The sequence below is a fragment of the Neolamprologus multifasciatus genome, chromosome 9 (genome assembly GCF_963576455.1).
Source record: "Neolamprologus multifasciatus chromosome 9, fNeoMul1.2, whole genome shotgun sequence".
NCBI lineage: Eukaryota > Metazoa > Chordata > Actinopteri > Cichliformes > Cichlidae > Neolamprologus > Neolamprologus multifasciatus.
In genome coordinates, this window is record NC_140447.1 from 3,736,940 (window position 1) to 3,755,200 (window position 18,261).

The 18,261-nt window shown below is 37.6% G+C and overlaps 1 protein-coding gene and 1 long non-coding RNA gene across 2 annotated transcripts; one reads left to right on the forward strand and one right to left on the reverse strand.

Annotated features, from left to right (window-relative positions):
* LOC146510825 (uncharacterized) lies at positions 1-2,805 on the reverse strand. Its single transcript, XM_085172713.1, has 5 exons — positions 2,707-2,805; positions 2,148-2,507; positions 1,792-1,860; positions 1,537-1,683; positions 1-1,061 (listed from the first exon to the last, which is right to left on the reverse strand). The coding sequence occupies exons 1-5, from the start codon at positions 2,803-2,805 to the stop codon at positions 783-785; spliced, it is 954 nt and encodes a 317-aa protein (XP_085028839.1). The 3' UTR covers positions 1-782.
* Positions 2,806-3,593: 788 nt separating this feature from the next.
* On the forward strand, positions 3,594-12,550 carry LOC146510826 (uncharacterized). The gene is made up of 5 exons (XR_014876090.1): positions 3,594-4,917; positions 6,025-6,084; positions 7,832-7,913; positions 11,252-11,322; positions 11,417-12,550. It is a non-coding gene; the product is annotated as an uncharacterized LOC146510826 (long non-coding RNA).
* The last annotated feature ends 5,711 nt before the right edge of the window (positions 12,551-18,261 follow it).

Below are 18,261 nucleotides of genomic sequence, written 5' to 3' on the forward strand. Positions count from 1 at the left end.
CTGATTGGTGAGTGATGATAATTTGCGCACCAATTCCTCTGACATCGTCTTATCAATCATTAGCTTACTATGCAAACATGACAAGTGAAATCTCCCGCAGCTTAAACATGTGAGAGGTTGATCGCGCAGAGAATCGCTGAGCATTAAGTGAGTGCCTGTGTAAAAGCAGCAGGATATATATTTTAGTTCTGCTGAGCCAAATAAGACAGGTCAGGGTGAAGAAGTGACAGCCAAAGAAAAGCTTACCACAAAACGGAAAAGTTATGACAAATCAGACTATAAGGCAAAAAGAAAGTGCAGCTTTATGGTTTCATGGACAAAAGAATTTCTGTGGCTGCAATATGACCAGGGCTGCACATAAGTGGTCCGCAGGTGCGCATTCGCTGTCAAAATAAAAAACGTGCACAAGATAAGAAGTTGCAATGCGTGTTTGCGTACATAAGATTTTCTGGAGGAGGACAGACATTTGTTTAGAACTCTTAAAGATGTCGAAGAAGCTCCTTTAAGCAATTACTGTGATGTACCTCCGCCTCCAAAGAAATGTCAGAAGGAGTCCGAACCACAAAAGAAGCGCGTATTCTCGGAAAAGTGGTTGCAGGAGGTGAGCTGGCTTCAAACAAATGATGAACGCACAGAGATATGGTGCAGAATGTGCCGTGAAAATTTAATAAATGACAAATTAAAAAGGCATGAACTTTTTTTTTTGTATCGAAAAAATATCGAACCGTGACACCAAAGTATCGAACTGAACCGAACCGTGAATTTTGTGTATCGTTGCACCCCTAATATATATATATATAGATATAGATATAGATATAGATATATATATATATATATTCTGGGTTTTTTATGTCTACTATTTGTTTTCCTTTGATTTTTACAGTAACGGTGATCGTGTCCTTCTCAAACTCCTCCTCGTAGGGCTTCCACATTTTCTCTTCAATGAAGAGGGTTTCTCCAGTTTGAAGGAGAACCTGCAGCTGGGTGGACTGCAGTGCACTGCACTGCTCTGCAGTGGCCACACCAACTATAGATACTTCAGTCCTTTCATCTTCCTTTGTCTGTCGATACACAAAAAGCATATATTTAATATGGTAATCACGTCTTGATGCATGCTCAATGATCCATGTAAGTAAATCCCAAAAGGTTGATTCTGTTCATCTGGACGTAGCATTTTCAAGTGGGAGAAATGTTTCGTCACTCATCCAGGTGACTTCTTCAGTCTCTTTTACCCAATCTTTTAAACAGTACATTGCATAATGACTGAAACTAGCCCACTGAAGAAACAATAGGCTGGGAGGTCAGTTCATTGGTCAATAATATACAAATTGTCATGCGCACTGATCAAAGACCACAGAAACCTGCAGTCCGCTGAGACTGAAGAAGTCACTTGGATGAGTGATGAAACATTTCTCCCACTTGAAAATGCTACGTCCAGATGAACAGAGTCAATCTTTTGGACCACCTATAATTCTAAACATTTTGGGAAATGACATTACTATTACATGTTGGTACAAACATATGGCTTCTTCATACCTCAATCTTTGTATGGGAAGTCGTCTGGAGCTGTACTCCATAGGCAGAGCGGTGCACTTTCACATGGGAGATCTTTAGCTGATTTCCCACATGAACATCGACAACTGACGCCTCCCTCCACAAGGAGACAGTCATGGTATGCCCATCCTGAAATCACAAAAATGACAGAATGAAACATTTATTCATTAACTAATAGAAATCTCAAATATGCCTATTTTCACCATTTTCAATATTTCACTTTAGTTGCACCATTACCTGCTTTAGCTGGAGCGTTCTTATTGGCACCAGTTGTTTGCCTGAGCAAACTGTCCTCACTGCCGAACACTGAAAATTCAATTAAAATATAATGTCAGTTATAGTGATTGCATAAATCTGTGTGTGTACATATAGGTGCTTCTTTCTTGACTTACTACAGCTATTATTTTATTATTGTTGTTAATGATAAATCTACAACCATTTACAAAATAATAGTGGTTGATCTTGTTCTCACAATTTTGTGTTTGTTTGACAAGAACAATAAAATTATTATTTTTACTTTTAAAGACAAAAAAGTAATGGTTTCTTAGAAAACCTAAAGCAATATCAATTCTGATGGAACCACAAATATTTACCTCCACAACCTCCCCTTCCACTGTCATGAGCCCTCCAGATGTTGGGCTCATCTTTAGTGGTGTTGCTGGGGAAGGTGGATTAAGAAGCTCCTCCGCCTTTATGATGAGGGCCTCTGACACTGCAAGGGCAGGAGCTTTAAAGAACTGGGTCCTTGCTGTAATGTTAATGAGATAAGGGGGAGCTTGGCCCCTCAGCTCATGTCCCCTCATCATGTAGGACATGTCTTGTTTTACTTTGGAGGAGAATTCTTCAAATAAGGTGATTTTTACCGCTGTTTCACCATCAGTGATGGCTGCCACTTTATTTTTTTTTGTTGACAGTGGTTTGACCCCTCCATCCTGCATATCCCAGCTGATCACCTGATAAATATATAAATAAAAAAATGTATTTCTATGATCTTACTCCATAGCCACGTTCATACATGTGAAAGTCTACATCATATGATTGTTGGGTTTTTCTCTGTATTTATTATTGTACGATCTACTGTACAATATAAAGCGCCTTAAACCAACTGTTGTTGTGATTTGATGCTATATAAATAAAATTGAATTGAATCACCTTTAGCTGGTCGCAGGATTTTAACACCCTGATGTGAATGGGTGGGGGCCGGAAGTACGGCGTCTCAGGCCGGTTATCTGTCAATTTCCTTAAGGCCATTCTGAAAAAAAAAAAAGCAAAACAAACACATTAACAGGTTCATACATTTCTGCTGGATCCAGTTCTGATAGAATACAGTAACATCTGTTGCTTTCATGTCGTCTCTTCACATTTTGATATAAAACAAACACATCATGAACTTCCTCAACCCTAAGTGTGTTTCTGAGGTTCCTGCTTGATATTTACATACCTGAAAACATTTCAATATTTCTGTAAAAACACAAATTATCTTTACAAAATGTTGGTCTGAAAATTAATTTAACGCTTATGAGCCTTCATAAAATACATACAAATATTACAGCACATGTAAGTCTATCCAATTCACTCTGGATGGAACGCAGAAAAAAAAATCACAATTTTCTTTTCCCCACTTAATTTTTTTCAGATAATAATTAAAATAATTATTAATTAAAATAATACTTGAAAATAGGTTACAGTGGACAATAGAAAACAATGAATCATCATAGGAAGATTATCTGAAAAAGGATTCATGCTCCTGAAGTGAAAAACAGCAACATTACAGACATCTTAAAGATTGCCTGCCTGCCCTTCCCCCTCCCCCAACACACACAGGGCAGGTGCGCACACACACAAACAAAAACATAGTGCACCTGCTTGGTCTCTGTGGCTTTAGTTCGTATTGGCTCCCCTTTTTAATCATTTGAGACGATAAAATTATAGAATTACTGTCCCTGCTTTTAGGTGAGTCCCGCCCTCCTTAACTGGGCAGAAAATGGCAATTTTTTGACCAGAAAATAGCTCTGTGGGAGATGACCACCACCCTTTGCACCAGGCAGTGGAAACATTAGGACATTTCTCTTTTATATATGTTCCTGTCAACTATTCCTCCTGTCTGCTATGTATATTGTCTTCCGGCACAGTACAATTTCATGACAATACAGGGCTATGAATACGATAAATACTTAGCTATACTCCTATTGGTTACTCAGCTGCTGTATAGACTGGGAAAGTAATTGGCTTGCAAAGTTGGGAGGCGGTTGCCAGGGCAGAGTGCCAGCCTTAAGCAATTTTTCCTACTAACAGCCCAAACGTAACGTCTTAAAGTTTATAAAACTGTTATAGATCTGGAAGATTTGTCTGAGTCTGTAAGATCTTAATATTTCATAAAAAAATAGATGCCATTTTCATGAATACATTCAGATAGTTTTTTCAATTAAATATCCCTGAAACAATAAGTTCATCAAACTATGACACCTACAAATACATTGCTATCAATACTAAATGTGAATTTATCAAAAGTGATTTTTTTTTCTTCGAGAGAAAAATGAAGATACACATATATAAAACATTCGTAGGCCGATAGAAAAGTCAGACCGAATTTTAGGGGTACTTTGACAGTCTTTATATTCACAGGAACTTAAATGGCTAGATCTTTTATCTTTCACTACATTATAATGTGTTGTACATAGTATAAAGGCACTAAAAAAACGGCTCCAATATCAATACTTACGTTTTATGAAGTTATCACAAGAGCACAAAGTAGAAGAGCTGTGACTCTGACCGAAAGTTTCTTCAGAAAGACCGGGAAAGGGACCGCTGGTCTTTTATGTTACAAATTGTGATGCAATCTGTTGTTACCTGCCTGATTGGCTAACTATGATTGTTGTTTTTCCCAATTGTACTGCCTTGTGTTGATTTTGTCCCTTTACTTTAGGGCGGTTTTTGTTGGTGATCAGACCCGATTCTTGTCTAATTTGAATTATGAAATTATCAGTACTATTTTATAAGTCTCAAACTTACAATTTAAAACGTATAAAATTACTGGTCTTTTTTATTTTTTATGTAGTTAATGTAGTTATGTAGTTTTTTTAAAGTTCGACTGCTAAAGCCCTGCATGTATTTTTTAGATGAGCTTTTATTTTGAAAGTGGCGATCTCTTTTCCTGGTGTCAAGGGGAAGCACGCCCGACAGATCCACGTTACTGCTAGTCCCCGGGACAGAGTGCGGGAAATCAACGCGGTTCAAATACGTTCATGGACGCAGGAGTGCTAATTCCCTCCAGATTTCGCCCAAAGGCGCAGGTTTCAAGGCTGCACACGGTGACTGAGCATCCTAACAAAGGTTCAAGCTTCAAGGTTTTACTTCAAAAAGGTAAGCCAAACTTGGTCAACACATGACAGGAAAAGGTAAATGTATTAGCTATGTTAAATATAAGTGCCTAATCATGATAGCTTGCTGTAGGGTAAAACACTTAAGGTCAGAAATCTTTACAGTTGTGTTCATTGTAAAGCTGTTGTTTAGGGTATGTTTAAAATAATGTATTATGTAGTTGCACCACCACAGTTATGAAACTGAGAAATGTAATGATGTAAAAGCTATAGCATGGTTGGGGTTTTGGCTTGGTGAGCTTACAGCCTCCTTAAAATCTGTCAGAATTATCTACAGACAGACTGTTTAATTCATATAACCATTTAATTCAACAAATATATGAAGAAATATGTCAAAGTTAGTATGACTTTCAATCATGAACAACATTGATGTAAAGAAAATTTACCAAACTTTACCAAGTATAACTACAACTCCCAGAATGCACCGGATGAGGGAGCAGGTTGGGCCTGCTGCTCTGGCCAGCTTACCCATGGGGGCAATGACAGTGGGAGTTTACATGCTAGGAGTTTCTGCAAGCATGCAAAAAAACCCCGCAATAATATCACGGTTTCTTTTTGGCAAAAATCCAATTCTATAGTAAAGAGACACAGCGGAGACTCGGGATGAAGATTTGTATGAGTTTGTAGTTAGCCATCTGCTGAGCAGGGAAAAAGCAATACTGACATGTATGCTGCACTGACGCTATTTGCAGTCCAGTTACATTTGTAAGAGAAGCTGTAGGTGATATAACATGTTTTCAGTAAATCGCTTACATTTTGCCTGAAAACAGAGCAGACTAAAGAGCTCACTGTCATTGTCCAGAGTTTGATCACTCAGTGTCTATGTTTTGTGATTATTAATATTCTTTGTTTTAATTCTTTTTCTGGTTACTTGTTGTTATTTGCAGTGTTTACGTGTTCTCTGTGCATTCCTTGTATTGTGTCTAGTGTTCTTGGTTCTATGTTCATGTTTCCTGTTTTACTTTTGAGAGTCTCGTGCCCCGTGCTTGAGTGTAATCTCTTTTGCTTCCTCCTGGTCTCCTCTGATTAGTGTCATCTGTGTCTCTCTCCTGTGTGCTATTTCTATGTTTCCCTCTGTGTGTACATATAGGTTGTTTCCCAATTAAGAGACCGCACGCTTGAAGTACGCGCACTACATGTACTACGTACGGTGAGTACTATAAATACCAGAAGTGCGGAAGTGAGAGGCTTGTGAAATGGGACGGTCTTGCCTTCCTTGCACTGTTCAGGTTACCTAGCAACCATGATACTAACTGTGAGAAACGTTTCATACAGCATTGTGTGACATAAGTGAAGGAGGAAAAATGTTTTTTTGGTTTTTAATTTTTGTCATGAGATCACTTTGATTAGTTGAGTATCTGAGGCTGAGACCACAGGACTGTAAAACATGATTGTTGGGCTTCATTTCTGTACCGAACAGTCATTTAAGATTAGCTAGTAAATAACAATTAGCTAATGTTGTTCATGAGACTAAAGTCATCTCACTGTGGTAGTGTAAATATAATATGGCCAATATTATATGTACTGTCAGATTATTATGAATATGATGTAACACTATAGATCAACTTAGCTCAGAATATATAAAGCATATAAACAATTACAGCAATATGATGCAACAAACACAGCAGTGCTACTAATCCAAAATACTCAAAGCTTCATAGAACTGAAACAAACATTTATTTTTAGCTCCATTCTGCTGCTGATACATACTTTAGGTTTCTGAACATTAAACTTGTTGCTGCCTTTCATAGTGTGTAACTTGAAGGCCCTGAGTACTTTCTCCCACACTGAAAACACTGGATGATAACATTATTTGAACATTACCTAATAAGACTGATTCAGGACAGACAGTTAGTGATGTTAAACTTTCCTAGCAGTCCTTCACAAACAGGGAACAGTCTGTCTATTCTCTCCATCTGTCAGCTGCTGCTGGCTCTTCCTCCTCCTCTTCCTCACACACTGCTGAGTTTGTCCTGGTGGATCATCAGGGGTGCAAAGCCTCACAGGTGATGTGCAGCAGTGGGTCCCTCAGTCTGTCCTCACTCTGGACACTTGCAGTCGTCACACATGGAAATCAAATGTGTGATAAGCTGCAGGATTCAAACACAAGTGTAACTTATAAACACATGTTCATACTTTTATTCCACAATCAGAGAGAAAGAAACAGAGAGAGAGAGCAGGACAGACACACAGGTGACAGTCTCAGGTGTACACACTGCTACAAACAGGAGGATTTAGTGTTTGTGTTATTACGAGTGCTGAACAAGAAGAGTTCCAGATGGTACAGTGGACACATGTGTGACTCTGTGATTAAAGCATCTTTCTTTCAGCTTAACGAGTGAACCGTCAGCTCGTTCAAACACACGTTAAAGTCCGTTTGGCTCGACACCACGAACAGAGGCAGCAATATAACATAGCTAACATTAACAGTGCAGTGAATCCTGCTTGTGCCGTGATATTCAGGACTGCAAACCGAGCAGCATCACTGACTTTCAGCTTGTTGTGTTTGTGGATATATGACTGACTTTATCCATAAAATCATCACATTTCTCCTAATTCCACACATTTTGCCTCAGTAACTGTAACATTCAGATGACTACTATCCAATTATTTCTCTGATGCTTATGCAATAAGAGCCTAATAAACTTAAAGCCACAAGACCGTAAAGCAGAGGTATAACTGTATGAGCTACAAAGTTTAAATGTTTTATCACAATCATAGTGTCCAGCTCACAAACAGCTGATTGTTTTAGTGTTTTCTCGGAAATATCAGATGTAACTAGTGATGTCACAATGACAATGAAATAATATTGAACAGTATAGAATCAGATATGTTAGAATTTGCTTAAAATTCTACTTGTTTTATTTTTAAAAATTGTGCAACATTTTGTTTTTCAGATGTTTTTGCTGAATTGATCAAGACTGACTGTAAGAGTGTAAACATCGAGTAACTATGATGTTCGAGCCCTCTCAAGAACAGGTAAATAGTCATTTAGAGATTAAATTTGTCCCAGTTACTTTGCCCTACTCTGTCTGTAAAGCTTCACTTTTGTCACACTTCCTGCCTCCAAGAAGCTGAAGTAGAAGTAGAACTCTGCACCAGAACCTTTTTGTGACTTTTGTGACATTTCTGTCGATGGTGTAATTGTTGGTCTTTTGTGAATTCTAAGTAGGTGATTACTGAAAGGCAAGAGAGAAACTGAAGGCATCAGGTGACCTGTGATATGTCAGAGCTGCAGAGAGGAATATTTGTGACAAGTATCCAACATTTGGGGAAAAATAGTTTCAAAGATGCATATTAAACAGGCAAGCTTTAATATTTAGAGGACAAAAACTATTACTTACTTTTAATCATTATTATGTGGTTAAGTACTGGACTGTGTGCTTTTGAGGCCAAGTCACACGGGGTTTCTTAGCTTAGACTGATGAGTATTTGAAATGTCAGCAATTCTTGATTGTAACACCTTTTATTGTAGTTTTAACACTGATGAATCAGCTTTCATAAATAAAGCAAATGTTTCATTTATCTATATTAATAAGTAATGCTTAGTAGAGTTATCTTTGCTGAATCCAATGGTGAAACATGGAGAATTTCTCCTGAGTAGAGCTAGATTTGGTTAAAAACGATAAAAATAAGTATGGCATTTGACAAAATACTAAAGGTTTTTTGCTTTGCTTTTTGGAATGTTTGTAAGTTGTGCATTGATAACTTCCCTTTTTAACCAGTGTCGAACAATGACTGGGTGACCAGTGTTGTCATCATCAGGGCAGGCCAGCACAGCAGGAAAAGTGAAATGGCCAGGGTGAGAGTTACAGTGGGATACAAAAGTTTGGGCAAGCTTGTTAATAGCCATTATTTTCCTGTATAAATTGTTGGTTGTTACAATGAAAAATGTCAGTTAAATATATCATATAGGAGACACACACAGTGATATTTGAGAAGTGAAATGAAGTGTATTGGGTTTACAGAAAGTGTGCAATATTTTTTTAGACAAAATCAGGTAGGTGCATAAATTTGGGCACCACAAAAAAAGACATGAAATCAATATTTAGTAGATTCGCCTTTTGCAGAAATTACAGCCTCTAAACACTTCCTGTAGGTTCCAATGAGAGTCTGGATTGTGGTTGAAGGTATTTTGGACCATTCCTCTTTACAAAACATCTCTAGTTCATTCAGGTTTGATGGCTTCCAAGCATGGACAGCTCTCTTTAACTCACACCACAGATTTTCAATAATATTCAGGTCTGGTGACTGAGACGGCCATTTGAGAACATTGTACTTGTTCCTCTGCATGAATGCCTTAGTGGATTTTGAGCAGTGTTTCGGGTCGTTGTCTTGTTGAAAGATCCAGCCCCGGCACAGCTTCAGCTTTGTCACTGATTCCTGGACATTGGTCTCCAGAATCTGCTGATACTGAGTGGAATCCATGTGTCCCTGCGCTGGCCACACAGCCCCACAGCATGATGGAGCCACCACCATATTTTACTGTAGGCAGCAGGTGTTTTTCTTGGAATGCCGTGTTCTTTTTCCTCGATGCATTACGCCCCTTGTTATGCCCAAATAACTCAATTTTAGTTTCATCAGTCCACAGCAGCTTATTCCAGAATGAAGCTGGTTTGTCCAAATGTGCTTTAGCAAACCTCAAGCAGCTCTGTTTGTGCTGTGGGTGGAGAAAAGGCTTCCTCTGCATCACTCTCACATACAGCATCTCCTCGTGTAAAGTGCGCCGAATGGTTGAACGCTGCACAGCGACTCCATCTGCTGCAAGATGATGTTGTAGGTTTTTGGTGCTGGTCTGTGGATCGACTCTGAATGTTCTCACCATTCGTCGCTTCTGTGTATCCGAGATTTTTCTTGGTCTGCCACTTCCAGCCTTAACTTGAACTGAGCCTGTGGTCTTCCATTTTCTCAGTATGTTCCTAACTGTGGAAACAGATGGCTTAAATCTCTGAGACAGCTTTCTGTGTCCTTCCCCTAAATCATGATGGTGAACAATCTTTGTCTTCAGGTCATTTGAGAGTTGTTTTGAGCCGCTATGTTGCTACTCTCCAGAGAAAATGAAAAGAGGAGGGAAACTTACAGTTGACCCCCTTAAATACTCTTTCTCATTATTGGATTCACCTGTGTATGTAGGTCAGGGGTCACTGAGGTTACCGAGCCAATTTGAGTTCCAACAATTAGTTCTAAAGTTTTTGGAATCAATAAAATGACAACAGTGCCCAAATTTATGCACCTGCCTGATTTTGTTTAAACAATTATCGCACACTTTCTGTTCATTTCACTTCTCAAATATCACTGGGTGTCTCCTATATGATATATTTAACTGACATTTTTTATCGTAACAATCAGTCATTTATACAGGAAAATAATGACTATTAACAATGTTGCCCAAACCTTTGCATCACACTGTAAGTTAGGCATGGGCTGGGTGTTCAGTTCTCACCTGTTCCTGTTTAGGGAGAGACATCAAGCCTCTCGGGGTAAGAAAGAACAGTAGAGCACTCAGCGATTATGACAAGTCCCCTTATTACCACTGTTTGTCTCACAACCAATACCATTTTTTTCCTGAAGCCTAAAGCTCACCATATTGTTTTAATTAAACCTGCAGCAATGTGCTTTTTTTCTTAACAAAATGGCACATAAGAAAAAGGTTTAATTTTGACACTTAAATTTATTCCCAGAAATAACTTTTAATACACAGGTAATTTTAATATCAGTTATTTGTACTCAAATGCTATTTATTAAAATTATTTATACTTATATTAGAATGTTACTGTGATAAAGGTATCCTTTTAGGTACTGTACTCTGTAGGACACTAAGAAAGGAGAGGGATCATATTCTGTGAGCCCTGGTAAATAATGCTTGTTCACAGAATTATAAATGACTGTAACTCCTGCTCCATCTTGAGCCCCATCATCTAACCCTGTTGCTACCTGGTGGGTGGCTCTGCCCCTGAAAAAGTGTCTAGCCTTTGTCAGTATGTGTAAGACTGGCTTTCTATATGGTTTAGTGCAGACAGAGCTTCGGGACCCTGTTGTCCTTTTTTCTGATCGGTGCTGGTGTGTAGCTGGCAATGCAGGGTGTAAGCACACAGTTGTTTTGCCCTTTCAAACAGTACATTTTTCAGAACTGAAGCTGCAGGTTGTATCTTCACACCTGCACCGAGACAGAGCAACAGTGGGACAAATCCAAACAGCAGTAAGTGCTGACATTCATATTCAGGACTGACCCTTTAATGTTCTTTTATAACCTGTTATAAGTAATATGTATAAGTATTTTTTTTTCTTTTATATTTGTTATTGATATTTTTTTTCAGGGTTTGGAACCAGGGCCAGTTCCATGGATCAATAAACGTTCATTCAAAGACATTTTTGAATAATGATGCAGGTACAATGTCAAGTTATTATTATTGTTATTGTTATTGCACAGATGACTTTCACAGTGCCTTGTTTTATCCTCACATTATTATGGTCCTTTAAAGGAGTACGCTGTACAAGAACTTGGCTGGTGACCCACTTTACATCTTCTTGCTAAACACTGGAGAATCATGCAAAGACATTGATGTAACAAATTGACCTCTTACCGCAACCATGGCCTTCAGTGACAAGAAGACCAGTCTTAAGACAGCATTGGTGAGCGTGTTCTCTAACCAGGAGCCCAGATTACCCACAAAATCTGTAAACATTTACCAAGATCCTCCTCTTTACCTGCCACTGCCACTCAGTTAGTACAGGCTGGATCCCACACAGAGTGTGCATGTCTACAGTGAGGAGGAACTCTTCAACCTTGAAAGCTTACTGGTCACAGAGGACATGGTACATAAGATTGAGACAGCAAAAGGAGAACAGACAGCTGACCAGGAATGGCATCAGCTCAACAACGCAAGGATCACATCTTCATCTTGTTATGTGAGGGGTGAAATTGTACAGAGAATGCTCTATTTTGAGACGTATGTCAGAATACTGGAGAACAAGGAGAACAAAATATTTGACACCATTATTGTGCCCACTCTATCAGATGAGCTATCTGATCTCCAAGTGAACTGTGTAACTTAACTCAGTGAGATCCTTAGCCCAAGCTTTAACCAGGGGTTTGTTTTGATAATACTTAGGAAGCTGACATGTGCACTGCCAGCAGTCGTCAGAGGGATAATGGTGTCAAATATTTTGTTCTCCTTGATGCTTCTAATTGCTCTCTCCTCAGATATCATTAGACGTGAAATGTTCTACACGAATAGTGTGTGTGGTGGGATTTGTACTGTGAAAACATTTTATGCTAGTATTCTGACGTGGGCGTCAGAATACTTTCAAAACACATTGGCATCATGGTTCCAGTCATCTCATGAGAGAGCCATATCCCAATTGCATTGAATAAGGTGGATCAATTTCATGATGTTCTGCCAATTTTTCACAGTTCAGCAACAGGTAGTTGAGGTAACTTCAGCTTGTTTAGCTTTTATTCAGTGTTTGTGTTATAAATGTCATAAGTCTTATAAGTAATCACATTTTTAACTAGATTATAATATTTTTGCTATTTGTACTGTTATTTATCTGCTAAGCTACAATATTTTATTATTATGAATTTTCTGCTAAATTATAGTATTTCTGCTACTATGTTACATTTCTAATAAATTACACTATTATACTACTGTCTATTAAGTTATACTGTTGTACCATTTATTCCAAGTTGTTTTGTTTGTATTAAATATTAACATTTCTACTGAATTAAAATAATTCTGATATGTTGTACTATTTCTGCTAAGTTATTGCATTTCTGTTTAGTTGTTATGCTTCTGCAAAATTATTAAAAGTTCAACTACTTTTCAAATACTGACTTCAGCTTTCTCAGCTATTTTCAGCTGTTTTCGGCAGACAACTTCAACTTTACAGCATCCACACTGCATTTTCATTTCTGCTTAATATAGTATTTCTGCTAAATTATATTATTTCTGCTTTTTATAGTATTTGTGCTAAATTATAGTATTTCTGATTTTTATAGTATTTGTGCTAAAACATAGTATTTCTACTAAATGTAGTATTTATGCTTAATCATACTATTTCTATATATTACTGCCAGGTCCCCAGGCAGCCAATCCTCTGTGAGAACTGAGACATTCAAATTTACAAATCAGGGCCTGCACGGCTTCCCAGCCAGCCAATCATATCTGAGGTCTGCCGTTTCTTCTCTCGTCATATCTCAGCAACGGTTGTACAAAGAGCAATGAAAATCGCAGTCAAAGTACACCAAAGCCCACTGATTCACCCAGTACAAGAATTATGCTTCTAGTCCACCTAGTTTTTGAGTTACACGACGTTTTGTAACTCCAAAAAATGGCGTTTTTCACCTCTCACCGCGATCTAATTCTGACTGCTCATCACCCTGTTTTCCAGGCGCAAGCTCTCTTTCCCAGTGGCGCAGTTGGTAGTGACACGGGTCTGCAAGCCAAAGGTCATTGGTTCGATTCCACCTTGGTCAACATGTTTTTTTCCCTACAAATTAATACACTATCACAGACCAGTAATTCATATTCATCATTTATTACAATTCTGCAAACTTTTATGATTTTACCAGCTTTTCTAATATGGACCTCAGATTCTTGTTAACACTCCATGGCACAAATACTGTTCCCTTTAGGCTCTGTGTATGTGTGTGTGTATCAATATTTCTCCCATTTTAAAGTATTACTCCTCCATAATTGTATTTCTGTTAAATCAAAGTACTTTTACTACATCTTAGTACTTCTGCTCAATCATAGTATTTCTGCTAAATCATAGTATTTTTGCCAAATCATGGTTTTTGTGCCAAATCACAACATTTGTGTTATGTTATAGTATTACTACTAAGTGGAGGAATTTCTGTCATGTTACAGTATATGTGCTGATTACAGTATTTCTGCTAAATCATAGTATTTCTACTATATTATATTTTTCTTTCTAAATATAGCATTTCTGCTATATAATTGTATTTCTGCTATGTTATAATATTTGTGCTAAACCAGAGTATTTGTGCTGAAACATAGTATTAATTTAAAATTACAATATTCATAATTCATCATAGTGTCTCTGGTAAATCACAGTATTTCTGCTATGTTGTACTATTTTTCTAAATCATAGTGTTTCTGTAATGTTTAAGTATTTTTGGCTAAATATATTCTTTCTGTTATCTTATACTATTTCTCCTAATTTCTTGTATTTGTGAGAAGTTATCATGTTTCTGGTAAGTTACAATATTTCTGCTAAGTTCTGCTATGCTATTGTATTTCTGCCAAGTATTATGTTTCCTCTAAGATATTGCAGTTCTGCAAAGTTATTACATTTTGGCAAAGTTCCTTTGCTTCTGCAAAGTTTTTACAATTTCTGCAACTTTTCAGTTTTTTCAGCTAGTTTTAGCAGACAGCTTCAGCTTTAAAGCATCCACACTGCATTTTCGCAGGAAATGCAAATTTTTCTAGTATTTATTTTTGTTTTTCCTGCAGTATATAAAAATTGGTGTATTTCAAAAATAAAACTATGAAGACACTCAAAATAAATTTCCTGTGGTGGGAAACTATTTTGTGCAACTTTTTTGTATTTACAGTTTTGAGGGATAAGCCTCTTAAATTTCTCTAACTAGAAATATATGTTAAAAAAACAAAAACGATTTTACATTTTTTTGTAGTTTATTGCACTTTTTTGCAATTTATGTAATTACTATGCACTTAATGCAGACATATTATTAAAAACTGGGCTATAATGGTTGTATTGATGTATAGCAACTTGAAATGCTCCCAAAAATGGCTCCACAACATGTAAAAATATAATATAAGCTCTGGCGGACTTGGTTCTATGGTAGGTCTTAAAGGGTTAAAGCATAACTCTACTGTAGCTGTAAACCTAGGTGGTTCACCATCGGCCATGTGGATGTTAAGACAATAAAAAGTTAGAAAGGCCTCCAATAAAATCCTTCTTGAAGTGCTGACAAACATATTATCAGTAGAAAGCCATGATTGACAGCTCATATAATTCTATCCACACTTCTATTAAAGTACCATAAGCCTTTCATTGAGTGTATCTAGATGAGGTGAACATCTGGGAGGAAGAGCAGGAGGATCTATCTAATGATGCAGGGATCAACACTGTTAAGGCAAACCACTTCCAAAGTTATCCCCTTTTTCCAGCTTCTTCTCATACCTGAATAATGTGTTTCCCATTAGAGAGAAAGGAATGCAATTTCATGTGTTCGAGACATGCTGGACCTCCAGACAAGGAGCAGCAAAGACAGAAAGAGTAAAGAAAGAGCGTGTGGAGTGGTGAGATGCGTCCGTTCCAGGAAAATGTCCAGCTCTAAGTTAAGGTTCACCGGGAGGCGTGTGTGTGGTTTGAAACCCTGGCACTGATTTGTTTCTAAATCCCAGCTGAAGGTAATTGAACATGATAAATGTCCTCGAAGTGCACCCATGAGTGTGTGCAGCATCAGTTGTTGTGTATAGGTGGGAGTGTTACTCTGAGCGAGTCTACTAGGAGACTAAAAACCACCAGAGGAATTTTCCTTTTCTCATGTTTTGGTGATGTGGTGTCACAACACGCAGCTACCTCATTTGTTTCCTGCACAGAGCGCCTTTGGCAGATGGAAAGCAATGATTGTTGTTAGCACTGGCTGTTTTCTGGTTGACTGAGTGCTGGATGGTCTTTGCAGTTTGTCTTGTACAAGTCTTTCTCTGTTGGCTAATTTGGAGGAGAAGAGGTTTCTTGCTCGGTAATAAATCACTGATCAAAATTCAAACTCATGTGTACTCACTCTCACTGCTTAAATACAGATACAGAAACAACTTATTATTTAAGCCGAAGAAATAAAAAGCAGTCTTGCAGTTTGCCCCTGGAAGTGTTTTTACACTTTATTATGCAGAAATGTTTCATGGTCAAGTGTGGCGGAGTCAAGGAGAGAGATGTTAGGGGAAGGAAAAGTGGCACTTAATGAAGAGTCAACAACAAGCCCTTGAATTACTATAACAGGTTAAAAACAAAATTATGAGGAAAGCAATTTTTTTTTTCGTTAGTTTGCTGATTACCTAGATTTAACATTTAGTCTGAAAATATCAGATAATTTTCAGAACAAATAACTTCCTAGAGCCAAGGGTAACACAATTTAACTTGCTTTAAAAATCAGCCTCAAGCCAGAGTGTTAATGAAAACCTCAGTTTGTTAGTGACTGTTAATTCAGTGCATGTCATTTTAATATGCATCGAGATGGGATCCCAAGGGAATCCAGGTCAAAAATGCAGCTACCAACTACTGCATTGTGAATAAGTACATGGTGTTTTGGCCGCCACCATGTTGGATTTCTGGAGCAAGAGAAAATCATACTTAAGGTATGTCCACATTGGCCCAATGACAAGCAATGACGAGGGGTGTTGGTGCAAAGTGGGTGAGTACTGAGTTAAACCTCTCGCCTGCGTTGAGCGATAGAAGTGCCAAACCAATGAGGATCCTGATGACTTTCTCTTATTAGGAAGAATGCACCATGCAGGACAGACAAAGGACATCACATAAAGTAGGAACTTACAGACAGAGGATACAGCTGACTAACGTTAGAGCATTACTTAGGCAACCAGAGCTTGGTATGATCAAAGGTGACATCCCAACAGGAAACAGGAAGCTCCATTAGATGACAGGGTGGAGTGTTGAGTTCTCTGCAAAAAGAGTAGGTGGTCTGTTGTGACATTATTCATCGGATAATTATAAGAACATTTCCCAAAAGCACCAATAGAACAATTATCTCCCAGAAGCCCTTCTGACTGGCTGCCCCTCATAAGGAGATTTGAAAAGGGTGGAGCTTCAGCCAGAGCTGTGTGTGTCTGAGATGACCATATTAGGGATAGCCACGAGCTTTCAGCTCACAAGGATAATTATTTAAAACTTTGACCATGTTTAATATGAAGATCTACAAGTGAATCGGGAGATATGTCAGGAAATATGGAAAGGTCCCCACCCTCCAGGTCCAACTAATGGTTTAAGACAGCCAAGGTTTCATTCAGATTAATGTAACTTGCACAGATTAGTCGCCTCATCCACCCGGGCACCTGGAATCAATACAATCAATGCAAAATACAGCAGATACATCCCAGCAGTTAAACTCAGTGAAACTCATCACGAATCTAATCATGAGGTGAAAAGTGCGCTGCGGTGAGTGGTTGCTATGGCAACCGCCGTGTATCATACATGGATATATGGAGTCATTGACTGTGAGAGACAGACAGACACAGATAATCCTGTTTGTCTCCTGACACAGTCCGATAATTCTTTTAGTCTGGGGCACCAGGCTGAACACACACACACACACACACCTACACACATACACACACACACACACACACACACACACACACACACACACACACACACACACACACACACACACATGCTCCTTTTGTTTCCTTATGCTAACCTCAAGATAAACCTACAATAATAAGCCTTCCTATAACTACCATTTAAAATGTGCTTAGGTCTCATGCTCCTTTTACCTCGCCCATTTTTCTTTGATATATATATATATATATATATATATATGTATGTATATGTATATATATATATATATACATATACATACATATATATATATATATATGTATGTATATGTATATATATATATATATACATATACATACATATATATATATATGTATGTATATGTATATATATATATATATACATATACATACATACATACATACATACATATATATATATATATATATATATATATATATATATATATATATATATATATATACATACATATATATATACATACATATGTATACATATACATACATATGTATACATATATATATATATATATATATATATATATATATATATATATATATGTGTATACATATATATATATATATATATATATATGTGTATACATATATATATATGTATACATATATATATATATATATATATATATATATATATATGTATACATATATGTATGTATATGTATACATATGTATGTATGTACAGACTCATCGTTGTCTCTGATGAGACAGTCACCGTGGTGTCATCTGCAGACTTGATGATGGAGTTGGATCCATACCCAGGTCTGCAGTCATAGAGGAACTCAGCACACAGCCTGTGGAGTGCAGTGTTGAGTGTGATGGTGGTAGAGCAGTTATGGCCTGACATGCTGTGGTCTGTTGGTCAGAAAGTCCATGATCCAGGTACAGATGGAGTTGCTGAGTCTAAGAGCCACAAGTTTGGTGATCAGCTTGGAGGGAATGACTGTACTGAATGCTGAGCTGAAGTCAACAAACAGCATTCTTACATAAGTATTGCAGAAATA